Genomic DNA, 21591 nt, shown 5'->3' with positions numbered 1-21591 from the left:
TGGTCCCAAATCAGCTAGAAATGTAACCACATACACTTACACTACGCATGCGTACTACACTTGTTTCGATTTCGACTCGAGTGCTAACGTTAGCTAGGTAGCTGAGCTGTGGTGTGGTTGTCAACAGTGTGTAGTAGAGTTTTATTTGTTTCCGGATTACCTAATTATTGAATAATCTTTATTTTAAATTGCTTTTCTTTTGCACACGGTGTCATGGGAAGCTGACCTCGCTAGTTAGGTGGCTAATTGTAGTTAGCATCACTGCTAATGTCTGCGGGGCGCTACATCGAGTTGTTTACGTATCGCTATCTAAGACAGCTAGTTGTTTCTCTAGTTATCCTTCAAAGGTCTCAGTGTATAATGAAAATGAAATGGATATCGTAGTTATTTTCTATGAAACAACGCCTTCGGTTTTCAAGCTCTTTAATTCTCCACGTACGTTAGGCTGGTTTCATCAAGCTAGCAACACAGACTGGTAACTCAAGCTAAGCAAGGGTAAGATAATGTTAGCTAACGTTGGCTAGCTAGCAATGACGTGAAGCCTAAACATAAAAGGGTAATATGTGCTGATAGATAACGTGTGATGACATTGTTGCTGGGAACATGGAACAAAATTTTAATGTCATTGAAATGAACTAGCTGTAGTGTTTGTTGTTCCTTAAAACTCTCTTTCTTTATGCAGAACATCTGATTATATATGATATGATAGCTGTGTGTGTGTGTATATATATATATATATATATATATATATATATATATGTATATGTATGTGTGTGTGTGTGTATATATATATATATATATATATATATATATATATATATATATATATGTGTATATGTGTGTGTGTGTATGTGTATATATATATATATATATATATATATATACACATTACGCATACATATATACATACATACATACACACACACTCAGCTATCATCAATATAACATTATTTCTTTGCACTATGAATAGATGGAGAAACCACCATTTAAACAGACTCAGTTCTGCGGAGCTTGGGCAATGAAAGAGAGATTGGGGACTGGTGGATTTGGACATGTCTATCTGTATCAGCATCAGGTGTGTCAGATTTAGATCTGATTTAGATCTCATTTATTTGTCTGTCTTAACTGTACCTTTCACTTCATCAATGAACTACACTGTGCCTAATTCTAGTGGTTTATTATTTTTTCTGTATACGATATATCTACAGTGCATTGTGCTCTGTAATGTGATACCGATCAGAGCTCTGCATTGATCTGATGCTGAGTTCCTTTTAGTAACAGACATTCTTCTGGGTTTTGTTGCATTTTATGAGCAATTTCAGACTTGGACATTGTTTAAAACATACATTGTCACTTTGTAAACATGGCAGTGGATGGGATCAGAACATTTCTTATTTTATCTAATCTAATGGTTCAGGACAGCATTTTCCCCAGTACTGATATTAGGTATTAGATATGTAAGTACATAATCATTTGTGATGCAGTTGTGTTGTGCTGTGTTACAAAACTCTGAGCCTTTTTTATTTATTTGTATAAGCTGAGAGCAGATCAAATAAATAATTTGTGTATTGTATTTTTGTTATAGGAAACATCTGAAAAAATTGCTGTGAAACTCTGTCGGCTTGAACTCAATGCAAGGAACAAAGACAGATGGAGTCGAGAGATCCAAATAATGAAAAAGTATATATGAATTAGAAATGTAACGGCTGATTATTAGTTTTTAAAACATATTTCATTACTAAATTTCTCTTTGGTAGGTTGAACCACTTGAACGTGGTGACAGCAAGGGAAGTACCAGAAGAAATGAAACACATTGCCTTGAATGACTTGCCTCTTTTAGCCATGGAGTACTGTTCCAGGGGAGACCTTCGTAAGGTGCCCTAATGCATTATTTTCTTTTACTTTTCTTCAATGCAGTGCTTCAGGTTAATATAGTCACTCTTGGAAAAGGTTTCTCTTTTTTCTGTCATTATATCTATATTGGGTTTTTTTTTGTTGTAGTTATTAAGCAAACCTGAGAATTGCTGTGGATTAAAAGAAAGTGAGGTGCTATCCTTACTCAATGATGTTGGTAATGTATTACCTTTCATGAAAACACCTTCCATGTTTTGCAGTATTTTCCTAGTTATTTAAATTTGTGTAAAACACTAAAGTCATTTTTGATATTAACAGGTTCAGGAATTCAGTATCTTCATGCAAACAAAATCATTCACAGAGATTTAAAACCAGAGAATATCGTACTTCAGGAAATCAACGGAAAGGTATCTCTTTGTTAAATAAGCATATTTAAAATTCTAATTGAAATTTTATGTCACATACACAGTAAGACTACTTTTTTTGTCCTTCATTTAAAAATAGGTAATAGTAAAGAAAACTACTAAACAACATGAAAATCAGAAATATATCAGGAAACTATAATCAGAAACAGAGATTGTATTGTCAAACATGTAGACCCAGTGCTTTCTTTCCACTTTTCTCATCCCTAGCATGGGCTCACTTTGGGTATTTTGTGTTTTTAGCTGGTCCACAAGATAATAGACCTGGGCTATGCAAAAGATCTGGATCAAGGGAGTCTATGCACATCATTTGTGGGCACTCTGCAGTATCTGGTGAGTTCTTTGTACCGTATTATGACTAGAAAATCCTTGAAATCTGGTTTTGAGCTGATCAATCTATACATTTATAAATTTGGTATATTAATAAAGGACTGAGGTTCTGCTGCTGGCTCTGTAGAATTTTTTATTATTATTATCTTAAGTCCAGGCTCCTTACATTTAGCAGATAGTGACTCTCAGTGGGCTTTGTGGTCTCATATTTATTTTAGCTAAATAGAATACCAGCAAGTTATAACTTAATTATTTCCATTATTCACCTAAAAAACTTGGCGCAAAAGTGCTAGCAAATTATTGCTAACAATACTTGGCTAATTCCCAATTGTTAAATATAGCTAGCTAATCAGAGGCCACAGGAATACATATGAAATATTTGAGTTTTGTTTTGTTTTCTTAGGAAATAATGAGTAGAGTATTGAACCAGTAAGGAGTTTTACACCAAGCAGATGTATACAGCACAATGTTTTGTAAAAGCATTGGTTTAACCAATGGTTATGGTTTAACAGTCAAATCTGCTTTGTTTTAGGCCCCAGAGTTATTTGAGAGCAAACCCTACACGGTCACTGTGGATTACTGGAGCTTCGGCACAATGGTTTTTGAGTGTATTTGCGGTTTTCGTCCATTTCTACATAACCTGCAACCGGTGCAATGGTATGTGGCAACTTCAGACCATGACTGTTAGATGTTTAAGTGTTATTAAAACGTGTGAAGATTTAAGTGTCTTAAACATTCCTCTTTTCTGTAACATTGTCACGTCACTTACCTCTGTTCTGTCTGGGATGCTGTTATTACTCATATTGCCAGGATGTTATGTAAGGAATAAAACAGGACCTTGCTTTTCATCAACACATCATCACACTGCCGAGGGTATTTCCACATGTTCAATAGAGTCTTAAACAACAGCCGTTTGCCAACAATTATGCAGTTTTATTAAGGAATGACACACATTCACTTAGTCTGGGACGTGTGTGTGGTTATAGGTAAATCCCCAGCCGGTTTATACTTGACGCACGATTTTAAAGTCAGCGTCATTAGCAGCATTCACTAGATGGCATGTCAGAGACTAAATATCCCTGTCCATCAGGTTTCCAAATCAAAATGTTTAATGATTTATCTATGGCAGCATTAAACACACAGATGATGTCAGTGTTTCTTAAAACACTTAAAATCAGTTTCTGATGTCCTTCTGCTGTTGTTATGGGCTGCAACACAAACCAAAATGTTGACTTTACATTCAGAAGTATTTACTAATCTAAAAAATCCAGAAGACGCACAAAAAGCAGAATTTGCGTTTATTCAGTCTGTACTTTACAGCTCATTTTCAAAAAGTCAACAAAACCACCCAACAGAAACATCTGTCTGTCCTGGATTCAGAGCTTTCCCTTTGTCAAGTTCAAGTTCATGCATCATGCTGGGTGTGTGTGTTTGTGTGTGCCTGTATCTCTTTGTTAAAACTGATTAGCAACTACATCCAGTTTAGAGACACAAACCTACTTGAGAATTTCTCTAGAGGCATTGCATCTACATCCTCAAATTTCTTGACACAATACCCTACAACTGTGACACTGGCTTTGTGAGAAAATACTGACACTAGACAACATTGGCCCAAATATTACATTTTAATTAGGGCCTGAGCACGGAATGGTGCGAAGCCCTATTGTTTTTGCTCAGGAGTATTATTATTAGGGCCTGAGCACCGAATGGTGCGAAGCCCTATTGTTTTTCCTCGGGAGTATTATTATTTTTTTTTTTATTATTTTTTTTTTCCCCCACACATTGGCCAATTGGGGTCCCTTAACATGCTCGAAAACTCTTGAAATTTGGCACACACGTCAGAGTCGCGCGACACTAGGATTGGACAAAGGTTGGAATACGGGCGTGGCAGGGGGGCTCTGTAGCGCCCCCTGTAATGCAAAAACAAACATTGGTGCACAGATCGGGCAATTATGTACGCACATGTACGAGAGTTGGTACGCATATAGATCTCATCGACCCGAACAACTTTCGCGCTCTAAACTATGAGCTCCGCCCAACAGGAAGTCGGCCATTTTGGACTGTTTTATAAGTGCATGTGGTGAACTTTTAAATACTCCTCCTAGGGAATTCATGCGATTGACACCAAAAGTGGTCAACATGATGCCGAGACATTGCACTTGCTAAATTGCGAAGGGATTTTTGATATCTCGAACGGTGCTGCCATGGCGAGGCGACTAAGTTATGGCGAATTCAGAGAAACAGGAAGTGTCTAATATCTAAAGCAAAAAATGTCTTATTGGGAAGACACGCGGTGTTTATGTTCGGCCAAGGATTCCGATCGCATCGATGTGCCTGTTGTGAATCTCGGACATAGCGCCACCAACAGGCCCCAGGAAGTGTGTCAGTCACAAAGGTGGATTTTTTCACAGTTGCATGCAATGGACTTTTAAATACTCCTCCTAGGGAATTCATGCGATTGACATCAAACGTGGTGAACATGATGCCGAGACATTGCACTTGCTAAATTGCGAACGGATTTTTGATATCTCGAACGGTGCTGCCATGGCGAGGCGACAAAGTTATGGCGAATTCAGAGAAACAGAAAGTGTCTAATATCTAAAGCAAAAAATGTCTTATTGTGATGACACGTGGTGTGTATGTTCGGCCAAGGATTCCGATCGCATCTATGTGCTTATTGTGAGTCCCAGGTATAGCGCCACCAACAGGCCCCAGGAAGTGTGTCAGTCACAAAGGTGGATTTTTTGTCAGCTTCATGCGGTAAACTTTTAAATACTCCTCCTAGGGGATTCATGCAATTGAGACCAGACTTGGCCACCATGACGCAGAGATATTGCAGATGCGAAATTGCGAACGGATTTTTGATATCTCAAACACTGTTGCCATGGCATCGTGTCAAAGTTTACTTTTATTTCAGGCATATTTAAGGCTTTTGACGTGCTTGTATTAACTTGAAATTTGACACATACATCACATTTGTCGGCTGTTAAGTGTGGACAAAAAGGTCAGACAAAGGTGTGTCTCTTAAGTGGCTCACTAGCGCCCCCATTTCTCTATAATGTGGGGTTTCATTTACCTACAGTCCCCAAATGGGTCAGTAACAACATAAAATAGTCCACTGATATTTACCCACTTGATGCACTTGCCCACCGTGCATTGTTTTCTGGAAGGCACCGTATAGCGATGAACAAATGTGCGAAGGCCCGTCATCGCTGTTTGCAGCTATATTTAGGGCCTGAGCAACGAATGGTGCGAAGCCCTATTGTTTTTCCTCGGGAGTATTATTTTTTTTTTTTTTTTTTTTTTTTTTTTTTTTTTTTTTTTTTCCCCACACATTGGCCAATTGGGGTCCCTTAACATGCTCGAAAACTCTTGAAATTTGGCACACACGTCAGAGTCGCGCGACACTAGGATTGGACAAAGGTTGGAATACGGGCGTGGCAGGGGGGCTCTGTAGCGCCCCCTGTAATGCAAAAACAAACATTGGTGCACAGATCGGGCAATTATGTACGCACATGTACGAGAGTTGGTACGCATATAGATCTCATCGACCCGAACAACTTTCGCGCTCTAAACTATGAGCTCCGCCCAACAGGAAGTCGGCCATTTTGGATTGTTTTATAAGTGCATGCGGTGAACTTTTAAATACTCCTCCTAGGGAATTCATGCGATTGACATCAAACGTTGTGAACATGATGCCAAGACATTGCACTTGCTAAATTGCGAAGGGATTTTTGATATCTCGAACGGTGCTGCCATGGCGAGGCGACAAAATTATGGCGAATTCAGAGAAACAGGAAGTGTCTAATATCTAAAGCAAAAAATGTCTTATTGGGATGACACGCGGTGTGTATGTTCGGCCAAGGATTCCGATCGCATCGATGTGCCTATTGTGAATCTCGGACATAGCGCCACCAACAGGCGCCAGGAAGTGTGTCAGTCACAACAGTTGCATGTGGTGAACTTTTAAATACTCCTCCTAGGGAATTCATGCGATTGACACCAAAAGTGGTGAACATGATGCCAAGACATTGCACTTGCTAAATTGCGAAGGGATTTTTGATATCTCGAACGGTGCTGCCATGGCGAGGCGACAAAGTTATGGCGAATTCAGAGAAACAGAAAGTGTCTAATATCTAAAGCAAAAAATGTCTTATTGTGATGACACGCGGTGTGTATGTTCGGCCAAGGATTCCGATCGCATCGATGTGCTTATTGTGAGTCCCGGGTATAGCGCCACCAACAGGCCCCAGGAAGTGTGTCAGTCACAAAGGTGGATTTTTTCACAGTTGCATGCAATGAACTTTTAAATACTCCTCCTAGAGGATTCATGCGATTGACACCAAAAGTGGTGAACATGATGCCGAGACATTGCACTTGCTAAATTGCGAAGTGAGTTTCGATATCTCGAACGGTGCTGCCATGGCGAGGCGACAAAATTATGGCGAATTCAGAGAAACAGAAAGTGTCTAATATCTAAAGCAAAAAATGTCTTATTGTGATGACACGCGGTGTGTATGTTCGGCCAAGGATTCCGATCGCATCTATGTGCTTATTGTGAGTCCCAGGTATAGCGCCACCAACAGGCCCCAGGAAGTGTGTCAGTCACAAAGGTGGATTTTTTGTCAGCTTCATGCAGTAAACTTTTAAATACTCCTCCTAGGGGATTCATGCAATTGAGACCAGACTTGGCCAACATGGTGCAGAGATATTGCAGATGCGAAATTGCGAACGGATTTTTGATATCTCAAACACTGTTCTCATGGTAACGTGTCAAACTTTACTTTCTTTTTCAGGCATATTTAAGTCTTTTGGCGTGCTTAGATTAACTTGAAATTTGACACATACATCACATTTGTCGGCTGTTAAGTGTGGACAAAAAGGTCAGACAAAGGTGTGTCTCTTAAGTGGCTCACTAGCGCCCCCGTTTGTCTAAAATGTGGGGTTTCATTTACCTACAGTCCCCAAATGGGTCAGTAACAACATAAAATAGTCCACTGATATTTACCCACTTGATGCACTTGCCCACCGTGCAGTGTTTTCTGGAAGGCACCGTATAGCGATGAACAAACGTGCGAAGGCCCGTCATCGCTGCTTGTTTTTTTTATTTTTTTATTTTTTTTTTTCCCCCACACATTGGCCAATTGGGGTCCCTTAACATGCTCGAAAACTCTTGAAATTTGGCACACACGTCAGAGTCGCGCGACACTAGGATTGGACAAAGGTTGGAATACGGGCGTGGCAGGGGGGCTCTGTAGCGCCCCCTGTAATGCAAAAACAAACATTGGTGCACAGATCGGGCAATTATGTACGCACATGTACGAGAGTTGGTACGCATATAGATCTCATCGACCCGAACAACTTTCGCGCTCTAAACTATGAGCTCCGCCCAACAGGAAGTCGGCCATTTTGGATTGTTTTATAAGTGCATGCGGTGAACTTTTAAATACTCCTCCTAGGGAATTCATGCGATTGACATCAAACGTTGTGAACATGATGCCAAGACATTGCACTTGCTAAATTGCGAAGGGATTTTTGATATCTCGAACGGTGCTGCCATGGCGAGGCGACAAAGTTATGGCGAATTCAGAGAAACAGGAAGTGTCTAATATCTAAAGCAAAAAATGTCTTATTGGGATGACACGCGGTGTGTATGTTCGGCCAAGGATTCCGATCGCATCGATGTGCTTATTGTGAATCTCGGACATAGCGCCACCAACAGGCGCCAGGAAGTGTGTCAGTCACAACAGTTGCATGTGGTGAACTTTTAAATACTCCTCCTAGGGAATTCATGCGATTGACACCAAAAGTGGTGAACATGATGCCAAGACATTGCACTTGCTAAATTGCGAAGGGATTTTTGATATCTCGAACGGTGCTGCCATGGCGAGGCGACAAAGTTATGGCGAATTCAGAGAAACAGAAAGTGTCTAATATCTAAAGCAAAAAATGTCTTATTGTGATGACACGCGGTGTGTATGTTCGGCCAAGGATTCCGATCGCATCGATGTGCTTATTGTGAGTCCCGGGTATAGCGCCACCAACAGGCCCCAGGAAGTGTGTCAGTCACAAAGGTGGATTTTTTCACAGTTGCATGCAATGAACTTTTAAATACTCCTCCTAGAGGATTCATGCGATTGACACCAAAAGTGGTGAACATGATGCCGAGACATTGCACTTGCTAAATTGCGAAGTGAGTTTCGATATCTCGAACGGTGCTGCCATGGCGAGGCGACAAAATTATGGCGAATTCAGAGAAACAGAAAGTGTCTAATATCTAAAGCAAAAAATGTCTTATTGTGATGACACGCGGTGTGTATGTTCGGCCAAGGATTCCGATCGCATCTATGTGCTTATTGTGAGTCCCAGGTATAGCGCCACCAACAGGCCCCAGGAAGTGTGTCAGTCACAAAGGTGGATTTTTTGTCAGCTTCATGCAGTAAACTTTTAAATACTCCTCCTAGGGGATTCATGCAATTGAGACCAGACTTGGCCAACATGGTGCAGAGATATTGCAGATGCGAAATTGCGAACGGATTTTTGATATCTCAAACACTGTTCTCATAGTAACGTGTCAAACTTTACTTTCTTTTTCAGGCATATTTAAGTCTTTTGGCGTGCTTAGATTAACTTGAAATTTGACACATACATCACATTTGTCGGCTGTTAAGTGTGGACAAAAAGGTCAGACAAAGGTGTGTCTCTTAAGTGGCTCACTAGCGCCCCCGTTTGTCTAAAATGTGGGGTTTCATTTACCTACAGTCCCCAAATGGGTCAGTAACAACATAAAATAGTCCACTGATATTTACCCACTTGATGCACTTGCCCACCGTGCATTGTTTTCTGGAAGGCACCGTATAGCGATGAACAAACGTGCGAAGGCCCGTCATCGCTGCTTGCAGCTATATTTATTATTATTATTATTATTATTTTTTATTTTATTTTTTTTCTCCCCCACACATTGGCCAATTGGGGTCCCTTAACATGCTCGAAAACTCTTGAAATTTGGCACACACGTCAGAGTCGTGCGACACTAGGATTGGGCAAAGGCTGGAATACGGGCGTGGCAGGGGGGCTCTGTAGCGCCCCCTGTAATGCAAAAACAAACAGTGGTGCACAGATCGGGCAATTATGTACGCACATGTACGGGAGTTGGTACACATAGATCTCATCGACCCGAACAACTTTCGCGCCCTAAACTATGAGCTCCGCCCAACAGGAAGTCGGCCATTTTGGATTGTTTTATAAGTGCATGCGGTGAACTTTTAAATACTCCTCCTAGGGAATTCATGCGATTGACATCAAATGTGGTGAACATGATGCCGAGACATTGCACTTGATAAATTGCGAAGGGATTTTTGATATCTCGAACGGTGCTGCCATGGCGAGGCGACAAAGTTATGGCGAATTCAGAGAAACAGGAAGTGTCTAATATCTAAAGCAAAAAATGTCTTATTGGGATGAAACGCGGTGTGTATGTTCGGCCAAGGATTCCGATCACATCGATGTGCCTATTGTGAATCTCGGACATAGCGCCACCAACAGGCGCCAGGAAGTGTGTCAGTCACAACAGTTCATGTGGTGAACTTTTATATACTCCTCCTAGGACATTCATGCGATTGACACCAAAAGTGGTCAACATGATGCCGAGACATTGCACTTGCTAAATTGCGAAGGGATTTTTGATATCTCGAACGGTGCTGCCATGGCGAGGCGACTAATTATGGCCAATTCAGAGAAACAGGAAGTGTCTTCTATCTAAGGCAAAAAATGTCTTATTGTGATGACACGCGGTGTGTATGTTCGGCCAAGGATTCCGATCGCATCGATGTGCTTATTGTGAGTCCCTGGTATAGCGCCACAAACAGGCCCCAGGAAGTGTGTCAGTCACAAAGGTGGATTTTTTGACAGCTGCATGCGGTAAACTTTTAAATACTCCTCCTAGGGGATTCATGCAATTGAGACCAGACTTGGCCACCATGACCCAGAGATATTGGAGATGCGAAATTGCGAACGGATTTTTGATATCTCAAACACTGTTGGCATGTCCTCATGTCAAATTTACTTTTATTTCAGGCATATTTAAGGCTTTTGGCGTGCTTACATTAACTTGAAATTTGACACATACATCACATTTGTCGGCTGTTAAGTGTGGACAAAAAGGTCAGACAAAGGTGTGTCTCTTAAGTGGCTCACTAGCACCCCCGTTTGTCTAAAATGTGGGGTTTTATTTACCTACAGTCCCCAAATGGGTCAGTAACAACATAAAATAGTCCACTGATATTTACCCACTTGATGCACTTGCCCACCGTGCATTGTTTTCTGGGAGGCACCGTATAGCGATAACAAAATGTGCGAGGGCCCGTCATCGCTGCTTGCAGCTATATTTGTTATTATTATTCTGTAGTAACAACATATCAAACTGTCATGCCAATGTAAGAACAAGAGATCAGGATTTCTAATATAAAGTGTAACTATTAACATGCTATTTTAGTCTTTTCCGTGTCAGATGTTTTTCATGGCTACATTATTAATATGGTTAGATAGTTTGATGGTAAATTTGGCTGATTAGTCAACTGCATATCTGTTAAATTACATAATCATATAGTCAACACGATGATTAGTAACCACATCCCAGTTACATAAAGCATACTGAGAAACAGTGTATATCTGACTAAACATTCAACTGCCCTGTTTCTCTGGAAACATACTAAACATACTGCATACCACTCATAATTACGTTTCCTGTAGCTACATCTTTTTTTTAAACATCACAGAGTTAAATCCACTCACTTAAAGGCGGGGTGCACGATGTTTGAAAGCCAATGTTGACGTTTGAAATCACCAAAACAAACATGCCCCTAAACAAATTGGGTGTCACCCCTGTTTTGCTAGCTTTGCACCACACAAACATACATAACCCAGGCAACTATTATGGCGGAACCTGCTGGGGCAGCTGACTGAGGGGATATTTTTTATCAGTAAATGAACACAATGAGTAATACTATGGTAATCCAAATGTGTTTTTGTAGTACTGTGTGTTGTAATGTGAAAGGTTTAGCTCTGTTTCACGCGGAAGACAGCGTTCAACACCTGCTTCTTGCCTTATCGTAAGCCTTTTTTCGCTTTTCGTTTTTATCCGCCATGTCAATGTTTCAATCGCTTTCTGCTAATGTCACACATGCACACTGAACACTTGCTCCGCTGCATATTGACAAGACCCTTTCTGCTCATTGGCTACACGTTTGTTTTTTTAGTCGGCCCGACTGTTTTCTGAAGCATTTTTCAAACAACGTGCACCCCTCCTTTAATGCAGATTTTCGGAATATATTCTATGCAGTTGTGAATATGTCTGCAAACATCTACACCTTTAAATAAGTAATCACAGATCTGATGTGCTATGATTTAGAAATGGTTCGATGTAATTTCTTTAATGTAATTTATGTTATGGATGTAATTACAAAACGGTTCAGTATTGTGTACTAGGGCTGGGCAATTAATCGAAAAGTAATCGAAATCGACATTCAGAACCTATAATCGATCATATTTTTCCAGGCCGATTATTTCGATTACTTTTCCATTAAAAACAGTACAGCATGTGGAGTCACGTGACCCCGCTCCGTTACGTTACGTTACGTTATTCCGCCGACATGTCGAGCATGGAGAGCTTAAACACTCAGACAACTGAGCAACAAGAGCAGCTTGTACCAAAGAAAAACGCAGTCTCCGTCGTTTGGACACATTTTGGCTTCAGTAAGGATGACATCGAACAAAATGAAGTCAGATATAGACACTGTAGAAAAACAGTTTTGACGCCCAAAGGTAACACCACCAATTTGTTTCAACACTTGGAGCGCAATCACGTTACTGAATATGAACAGTGCATGGCTCAAAAAAAACAAAAAGAGACTGACAAGCGCCCAGCAACAAGTGCCTCCGCAAAGCAGATGTTGATAACAAATGCATTCACAAATGCCACACAGTATGAGAAGAGTTCAAGAAGATGGAAAGAAATAACTGACGCTATTTGTTATTACATCGCAAAGGATATGACTCCCTTGGCTACAGTGGAGCGAAGCTATACAAGAGTTATTTTATTTAGAAGAGATAATTTTTTTCCAAAAGTGCAAGTTATTTATTTTTAAATAAAAAATAATTTTTTTTATAAGAACAAAGTGACTGTTCGTTTTAGGCAATGTGTGCTTTAATTTCAGTTGTTCAACACTGATGTTCAATAAATAATCATAGATAGTAGATAGTGTGTGTTTCCTTCAATTATTTTAAAATCAAGTAATGCACCCTTCATTCAAAAATCTCTCACTTGTAATATGTGAGCATATTTACTAAACAAAACTTGTCAGTGAACTATGAGGGCAAAAAAAATAAAATAATCGTTCATTAATCGTAATAGAGTTAAAATGTTCAATTAATCGAGATTTTGATTTTATGCCAAATCGCCCAGCCCTATTGTGTACACAGTTAAAGTGCATGCTTGGTGAAATGAGACCATGGCAGAGTCAATTTATTATATTTCATAAAGAGCAGTATAATGGTAATAATATGAAATTATGTATGTTACGTTAGATTTTTACTGATACAAAGTTTTAATTTGCTTCCCAGTTACCTTTTGACATAATTGGTGCAACAGTTGTGTTTTAAATAAAGCGTCCTTTTTTCATCAATTGAAATTAGTGCAAAATTAGTCTATTAACATTTTTGTACATGTGTCTTTGTAGTCACATTTGTTGTCAATTTTTTCTAGGACAAGCAAAGTACGTAATAAAGGCCCAAAGGACATCATGGCTGTAGAGGATATGAATGGAGAAGTCAGGTTTTCTACTCATCTTTCTTATCCCAATAATCTCAGCAGGTAACAGTTGGCCAAACTTTCTGTTTGACATTAATACAAAGCCTTAACCATCTTGAGATGTAGTCCTAAGAGACAAACTGAGTAACGTTTAATGTTGTCTACCATTAGCACGCTGTTGGAGCCTTTGGAGTGTTTGCTACAGTTAATGCTGAAGTGGGATCCAGTTCAGAGGGGAGGAGTAACACACCCTGATACTAAACAGCCACAGTGCTTCGCACAACTTGATCAGATACTGAACATAAAGGTTGGTTGTCCAGCCTGTGTGACCTTTTGTATAATTAGTAAATGTTGCCAGCAGGTAGCTCTGTTTAACTCATATATATTTGTTGTAGGTTGTACACATCTTGAATATGACCACAACCAGGGTACATTCTTTTCGTCTAAGCCCTGAGGAGACCCTTCACTCCCTGCAGCAGAGCATCGAGAATGAAGCGAAGATTGAACAAGGGAATCAAGAGCTTCTTCAAGAGACAGGAGTCATGTTGGATCCAAGAAAGCCTGCAGCACAATGTGTCCTAGATGGAGTCGTAAGAGTCTTTTAGGTGTTCTATTTTGTCTTTTTATTTGGCTTGAATCTCTCATCTGATTCATTACTTTTTCGTCTTTGCATATCAGAGAGGATGGGACAGTTACATAGTGTATCTCTTCGATAAAAGCCTAACCAAGTACACAGGACCGTTTACTGCCAGGCCGCTTCCAGAGAGTGTGAACTTTATTGGTGGGTTTATCCAGAGATTTTGATCTTTTCTATTTCACAGTATCAAATCATTCAATTATTCCCTTTATTCTTAGTGTTATTTGCTATAGACTAGTGTACAAATCAAAATAAAATGCTTTGGCAAAATTAAATAATAAAAGGGTTAAAATGTTATCAGCTTTGTTTTAGCCCCCATATTTTCTTAATGATATCTCTTTTTTTTAAATCGGTTTTAGTGCGTGAGACCAAGACCCAACTTCCCTTGAATACCCTTAAGAAAGTTTGGGGTGAGGCAGTGAGCTACATCTGTGGCCTCAGAGATGACTACAGTCGCCTTTTCCAGGGCCAAAGAGCTGCCATGTATGTCCAGTACAGGATAACCTTCCATTAACTGGTTAATTAAGGTTGATGGTTCCATATCAGGCTTGATCATCTTTTGTCTCTTCATGTTTGTGTGTACTTTTCTATAGGTTGAGTCTTCTTCGGTACAACACCAACCTCACTAGATACAAGAATCTGATGTTTTCATGTTCACAGCAGTTAAAAGCTAAGCTTGATTTCTTTAAGAGTAGTATCCAGTATGACCTGGAGAAGTACAGTGATCAGATGCAGTATGGAATCTGTAAGTCCTGGAATTCATTCTTTTACAAAGGCCACATTAATTCTTTTTTTTATTATTTTTTTGATTTATTTGGTTTTTGCAGTTAAACTCTGGTGTAGTGTATTGTCCAGATAATACAGTATCTGTACAGTGTCCAGATAATTCAGTAAATAAAACAAATGATCTAAAAGGTCTTTATTTATTCCGTGTAGCTTCTGAAAAGATGCTAAAGGCATGGCAGGACAATGAAGAGAAAGCTGCTGCATTTGGACAGGTATATTTATGAATTCGATCTGAATTCCTTAAACTTTAGCCTTCAGATTAAATATAAATAAATATCGTAATGACAAGTCGTAATGACAAATGATTGTGCTTTTATCAAAGGTTGCAGAGATTGGCCATCTAGATGAAGAGATTATGTCCTTACACTCTGAGATTGTGGAGCTTCAGAGAAGTCCTTATGCTCGCCGCCAAGCAGATGTCATGGAGCAGCTGTAAGTATTCTTTTGCACTTGTCCAGTTATAAACCTGCCTTTTTTTCCATAACATTGCATTCTTTTTTTTTTTTTTTTTTTTTAGTGAGGAGAAAGCCATCGAACTCTACAAACAACTGAAAGCAAAATGCAAAAGTAAGAAGTGTTATAAATATCCTTGTGTATTATCTCTTTACAGAATTAAAGAGGAGTGCTAAATAAGCTGCTAGATATATTTTATTCAATAAGTGCTCATGAACTGATTATGTAATTTGAGTCTGCATGTTGGTCCACTTTAAAAAAAAAAGGAAATCAAGGAAGGGAACATTTCAAAATGTCTTACTGATTGTCACAACAGCCGATAGCGTTCAGGGGTTCAGGGTACGCCACACACCCCGCTAAGTTTAAATGTTGTTACCATCTTTCAACACACAAGAGATGACTTATAAGGGAAACAACCTCTGGGAAGCTGCATCAGAACTTCACAGATAACAAATGTTTAATAAGAATTAGTTGCTACTGTAATGTGATACCTACATTATGTTTATAGATGGTTGGATGTTTGCTTTTCAGGTAGCATTTGAATGGACAAATACAGTGTCAATCATCATTATTTTATAGTTCTCGTTAAAGTAGGAATACCTACAAAAGACATTTCACTGGTATGATTTCATGGACACTTTAATTGTTTTATTCTTATTCTTCACAGTGAATGACTCTCAGCATGGTTACAGTGACAGCTCTGAGATGGTGAAAGTAATTGTACAGACTGTACAGAATCAAGACAAAGTGTTGAAGGACCTCTATGCCCATCTCAGGTAAAGAATTCAAGCCATCCTCAATATAAAACAAAAATAATCTTGTTGCTTTTACAGTTTTTACATCAGAGTTAGTAGAGGTTTCCCATCAACCAGGCTGTGTTGAATGAAATGGTTTGGTGTCTAGACTAAGTGACTCAATCCTGCAGAGTTTCATTCATCCTACAGGCAACAACAGCTGTACTGAAAAGTAGGCAATTCCCAGTGTTTAAACACTACCTGTGACTCATGTGTAAGGGGCATACCAGATCTGCATTCAGTTATGTTATGGATGTCTTCCTGGTCTCATTATTTTTACTTTCTTGTTGTGACATCAACAGTCTCAAAGTTGGCAGCTTTAATCAGCAAACCCGTTCACAACTCTATAAATGTCTTATGATTTTATATCGCTGTTTACTTGCATACCACCTTCAATGTCAACAGAAATTGAAGATGAAAGATAAGATCGATGGCATCACATTCAGGTTTTTTTTTCCAGCTATTTTAATCACTAACTATTTGTAATAATAATGATTTATGTATTTAGAAAATAAAAGTACACTGGAATTACTGGTTTTATTTTCCATGCAGAAGAACATCTTCAAATGAGCAGAATTTTACCAGGCTTTAAAAAAAATATTGGAGGTGGAAGCCCAACATGTGAACTCTACATTAAGTGCACACAAGAAGTCACAAAAGTCAACAAACTGGGGTTTTCTGGAGTGTTTTGACATTTTGCCTGAAACCATTGCACATGGATGAATATTTTCTATATGACTCACATGATTTGTGATCAGAGAACTAAACCACTGAGATTAAAATGGGCCAACTCTGACGGCATAAACAAGAACTGCAAACATTTCAGGGCAATCTTTAAAAGCTTGTGGTTAACCAAACTGAGCCACAAGCAACTAACAAACTGAGAGAGTCAGTGTGAACACTGATGAGTCTCGCGCTTTTAGATCACTGACAAGGTTTTTAAAAAAGATCTCCAAATGATTAGAGACTAAAACATTTACACATTCTGGGAAGAGAAATGTTCTGACAAAGTTCGGACGAATGACAAAACATCTTTTAATAATTAATTATATTACATTACAAGTCTTTATTAGTAGGAAACATTTGACATTGATGGAGATTTGCCTATTCTCAGTCTTAATCTTGCAGCAGACAATTCGGTACAATTGTGTGCGTCCAACTTTGGGGCAACAGTTCAGGGAAAACAAATATGCCTGTGTTGGTCATGTAGATGTATTAGCAACATTTAACTAATGACTAAAGACATTGTGTTTCTTTTTTTGCCAGTAAAATTCTGCAGAGCAAACAGAAGATTATTGAATTGTTCCCGAAGATTGAAAAAACTCTGGAGAACATTAAGGAAGCTGATGGTGTTGTGATGCAGATGCAGATGAAGAGACAGAGGGAGTTCTGGCACTTATTAAAGATTGCATGTGTGAGTATTGCACTGATTTGACCTAAATTGAGCCTCTGACAGTGTATGCAAACATTTCATATTGCATCTCTGCAATGTTCAGCTGCTTTATAATGGGGCTGTCTTAAGTAAACAGGGAATGTATTTATTCTTGCAGGCACAGAACACCACTCGTAGCCAAGTTGCAGAGGTAGCTCTCGCGACTTGGCCTCAACAACCTCAGCAGTGTTGCTCTCCACACCTGTCCATGTCCCTGCCAGCTCCACATGACTCGTAACTCCTCATTTTCACACATTTCAGTTAACACAGACCCAGCTGTGTATTGTATTCAATAACTTAATTGAAATCTGCTTTCCAGTGAAACGGTTAATCATCTACTGGAGGAGAATCAGAAGTATTTAAACCAGCTCACGAGTCTGCTACAGGAGGCAACTGAGGAGAAATCAGAGAGTATAATGGTGAGTAAAAAAATGTGAATATGCTTTGTGATCTATGTTGTATAATTAAACAGTAAATAGTATTCTAATGCGAACACAATAAAGAAAACATTTTGCAGTGGTATATTTAATAAAAGACTGGTGAAGCCAAAAGTTCAGCTAGCTATAATGCAAGCGGCAGAATATTGTTTTTATTAAAAGATATTTATTAACTTGCTCAATAAAAGTTACATAAAAGATTGAAAATACAAGCTTAATCTGATCACACCGTGTAAGGGAAAAACCTCTAGTTTGCTATCCAGTAAGACTCAGTTAGAAGTTTTAAGTTGTTCAAAGTGCCAATACTGGGCCTGTGAGCAAGACGCTTAACTGCTGACTTCTATAAATGAGAAGTGGTAGTTGCTCTGGATAAGGACGTCTGCCAAATCCCATAAATGTAATTGTTTAGGTAAAACAAGACATTTGAATATCCAATATTGTGATTGTATCATAGTAGACAGAGTAGACATTTGAATATCCAATATTGTGATTGTATCATAAACCATAATAGAATCTTAGGCAGTTATTGTGCTATGAAACTTGACTATCAAATTATTTGTTATGTCTATCTCTATAAACATTTTCGCTGATTCAAATCCATGTTTGTTTTTCTGTTCTATACAGGATCAAGACTGGAGCTGGACTAAATATGAATCCCTGCTTGCAAAATTACATTTATAATTTTATTTATGTTATGATAATCATCACCTGACTGGATTGCTGTTGGCACATGGGCTTTCATCAGTAGTAGTAATCTGTCGAAATCATGGTTTGTAGTGTCGTAGTAACATATCACACACAAAGATGTATTTTTAATTGGCATAATGCCACCTTATACACACAGAACATATACATACACTTTTAAAAAGCTGAACTCATCCCAGGCTTCAGGGCATGTCAGACAGTCCAGATTTTATTGCTCTGTCCCTTACGCAAACACAAAAAATGTGGACTGTCCAGGACACCTTGAGTATTACACAAGTATTTATTTATTATAAAGCAACGTAATTTAATTTGTACGGGCTAATTGTATGTGGATTTGGTGTCTTTCTATTGCTCAGCATCTGCACTTTAGAGGCTCACTGTGAATGTTGGATTTTTACTCCCGAGAAAGCGCATTGGACTGTAAAATTAAGCCTGTATAGGAGTGATATTTTTGAAAGACATTGACTGTCACAGAATTGAAAGAACAAAACTGCCTGAATCTCGCCCAGGAAAGCTGGTCATCATATTAAATCCACCTGCTATTCATCAATTCTAGCAGTTGTTCATTACAACAAGCACATAACTGGCAACTTGTGCGGCTGTGGAGCAGGAAACCTGAAGGTGCTGAAGTTATCATTATTATTTTTTTTTTGTTTTTTTGGATAAGTGAAAGAAGTGTCATAGTGTCATCAGTGCAATGCCTGTACGAAGGCCTGTTCAGTGTCAGTTTGGGGATATATGAAATGTCACTATATAAATCTTGGTACTTTGTTGATTTTGAGAATGTATTATCTTTCTTTTTGATAATCAGCTCTGAACAGGAGGTTGACGATTTAACAGTTCATTATGTTATTTCATCAGATAATGTTAGACATATACTAATAAGTTGTTACATTTTCTTAACTGAAATGTTCTTGTTCTCTGGTTTATTGTACATTACAAATAAAAGTAATTAAAATGTTGTTAATGTCTTTTTAGTGCCTGTGTTTTGGTGGGCTTTGACACGAAGCAGTACATTATATTAACATTGCAATAGATATGATCAGGGGCGGTTCTAGACCTTTTTTAGGGTGGCTTCAGCCCCCCTGTCTGTGATCTCAGCCACCCTAAAACTATTAAGTTTTACTTTCAAAAATAAAGTTACGATAAAATGCAGGACATGTCGTCGATGGGAATTAAAATTATTTATCAGTTTGATCCAAGAGCGTTTTTTTACTTTAGTCTTTCAAAAGTGCGTCATCAGCTGTCTGCTTTATCTAAACGGAGAAGCTCAGAGCTGGAGGCGTTTATCTATAACGTTAATCGGCGGAAAACCGCAAATACGGCAACCAAAAGCAGTGAAATTTCACTATTCTTGTTACCAGAGTTGATAGCACAAACATAATATTAATGCAAACAATCCATTCAATACTAAATAAAAATAACATTTATTGATTTGGTCTTTGTCTTGTGAATATTTTTTTATTGATGACTGCATTCATTGGACACACTGTTTGTAGAGAATGCACACATACATGAACTGATCTGATTCAAAACTTACATCATGCATAAAATTTTGGTGTCCACTTTTGCCATTTTAAATAATACCATAGCTTACTATGTAGTCATATAATATATCATATAAAACTCTTGTTTTAAATTGAGGGCTAAACCCCCTAAAGATGAAATCCTAGAACCGCCCCTGGATATGATGTCAGGAATAGGTTAGATTCTTTGTAGACTTTAAAGGGATATATAATAGCTTTTCTAAAAGCATGTTAAAATGCTAAAGAAAGTGATGTGACTTTAACACTATGTCTTAAAACCTGAGTCAAAATTGGCGCACAAAGCCTAGAAAAGAAATCTTTAAAGAGAGAAAGTACACTCAAACAAATATTCCACTGTATTTTAAAACTTTTTCCTAATGATGATGAAATGCTAATCTTTCTACTGCAAGACATTATTATTATTATTATTATTATTATTATTATTATTATTATTATTATTATTATTATTATAAGTAAAACATGACAGAAAACATGTTAGAGAGCTGCTGTTACACTATATGGCCAAAGTTTTTAGACACCTGACCATCACACACTATAGCATAGGTCACTAACAGGCGGACCGCGGTCCTGGTCCGGACCCAGAAGCTGTCCAATCCGGACCCGGACCTACAGCCAAAACAAAAGGTTATGATTTACAACTTGACGAAGCGCTTCTATTTTAACCGGCGCAGCTTTTGCAGTCTTTACGGTAAAGGTAATGGAAACGCACAGACCTGTCTGTGCATTCCTGAAGTAAACACTGCGACTCAACAGTGCAAGACAGATGCTGCACACGACAAACGTACACGACTGTCGGATTTCGCCCCCTAGTGACAGTCGCACGGAATATGCAATATGATCGTGTAGACGTTAACATGGGAGAGAAGTTTATTCTCGCGGTCTCGGAAAACCCATTACTAGATGATCGTGACAAAAATCTTCTCCATTAAGGCGCAAATCTTGCACTAAACGGTGATACTCACCGAGACTTTTTCTCCGAGTCAGGTGGTGTTTTAAACACACTGATTTGCAATGTTTTCTTTGGCGTCTCCAGTAAAGGAGAGCAAAAGCAAGAGCCTGTATTCTCCCTTCATTTATCATGGTGAATGAAGGAATTAATTAATGGAGGAGTAAATACAAACAATCAATACAACAATAAATCCAGAAAGACCGTGAATAATTTTTGAGGAAACATGGACACAACATTAAAAATAATACAATATAAATATTAATCATTTATTACTTTTTTTATCAATAACAATGTATTTAAAACAAAAAGATTGTTTTTGGTAAAGTTTAAAAATTACTAAAGTTAATATTAATACTTTTCAATAATTCTTATCACCTCGCGCACACGAACCTGATAGGACAACATTAGAATACATCACATCCGGTCGGCATGTCGGAT

At 38.6% G+C, this 21591-nt stretch overlaps 1 protein-coding gene across 1 annotated transcript; it reads left to right on the top strand.

Annotated features, from left to right (window-relative positions):
* The first annotated feature begins 52 nt into the window (after positions 1-52).
* Positions 53-19619, top strand: chuk (component of inhibitor of nuclear factor kappa B kinase complex). Its single transcript, XM_060872672.1, has 22 exons — positions 53-495; positions 971-1075; positions 1586-1680; positions 1758-1875; positions 2002-2071; positions 2173-2261; positions 2520-2609; positions 3139-3263; positions 13369-13476; positions 13585-13720; positions 13809-14003; positions 14092-14194; positions 14410-14533; positions 14644-14795; positions 14987-15048; positions 15159-15268; positions 15354-15403; positions 15957-16065; positions 17350-17497; positions 17634-17749; positions 17835-17934; positions 18577-19619. Exons 2-22 carry the CDS (start codon positions 971-973, stop codon positions 18631-18633), a joined length of 2262 nt encoding a protein of 753 aa, XP_060728655.1. The 5' UTR covers positions 53-495; the 3' UTR covers positions 18634-19619.
* Positions 19620-21591: the final 1972 nt, after the last annotated feature.

This window comes from Tachysurus vachellii, chromosome 6 (genome assembly GCF_030014155.1).
Source record: "Tachysurus vachellii isolate PV-2020 chromosome 6, HZAU_Pvac_v1, whole genome shotgun sequence".
NCBI classification, from domain to species: domain Eukaryota; kingdom Metazoa; phylum Chordata; class Actinopteri; order Siluriformes; family Bagridae; genus Tachysurus; species Tachysurus vachellii.
This window is presented reverse-complemented; position numbering and strand designations above follow the sequence as displayed.

What these genes read in the sequence shown, in the direction of transcription:
- chuk (XM_060872672.1), top strand. Translation starts at nt 971, where the DNA reads ATGGAGAAACCACCATTTAAACAGACTCAGTTCTGCGGAGCTTGGGCA. An exon ending in TATCCCAATAATCTCAGCAG is followed by an intron (nt 13,477 to 13,584) that starts GTAACAGTTGGC and finishes GTCTACCATTAG; the next exon opens with CACGCTGTTGGAGCCTTTGG. An exon ending in AATGTGTCCTAGATGGAGTC is followed by an intron (nt 14,004 to 14,091) that starts GTAAGAGTCTTT and finishes TTTGCATATCAG; the next exon opens with AGAGGATGGGACAGTTACAT.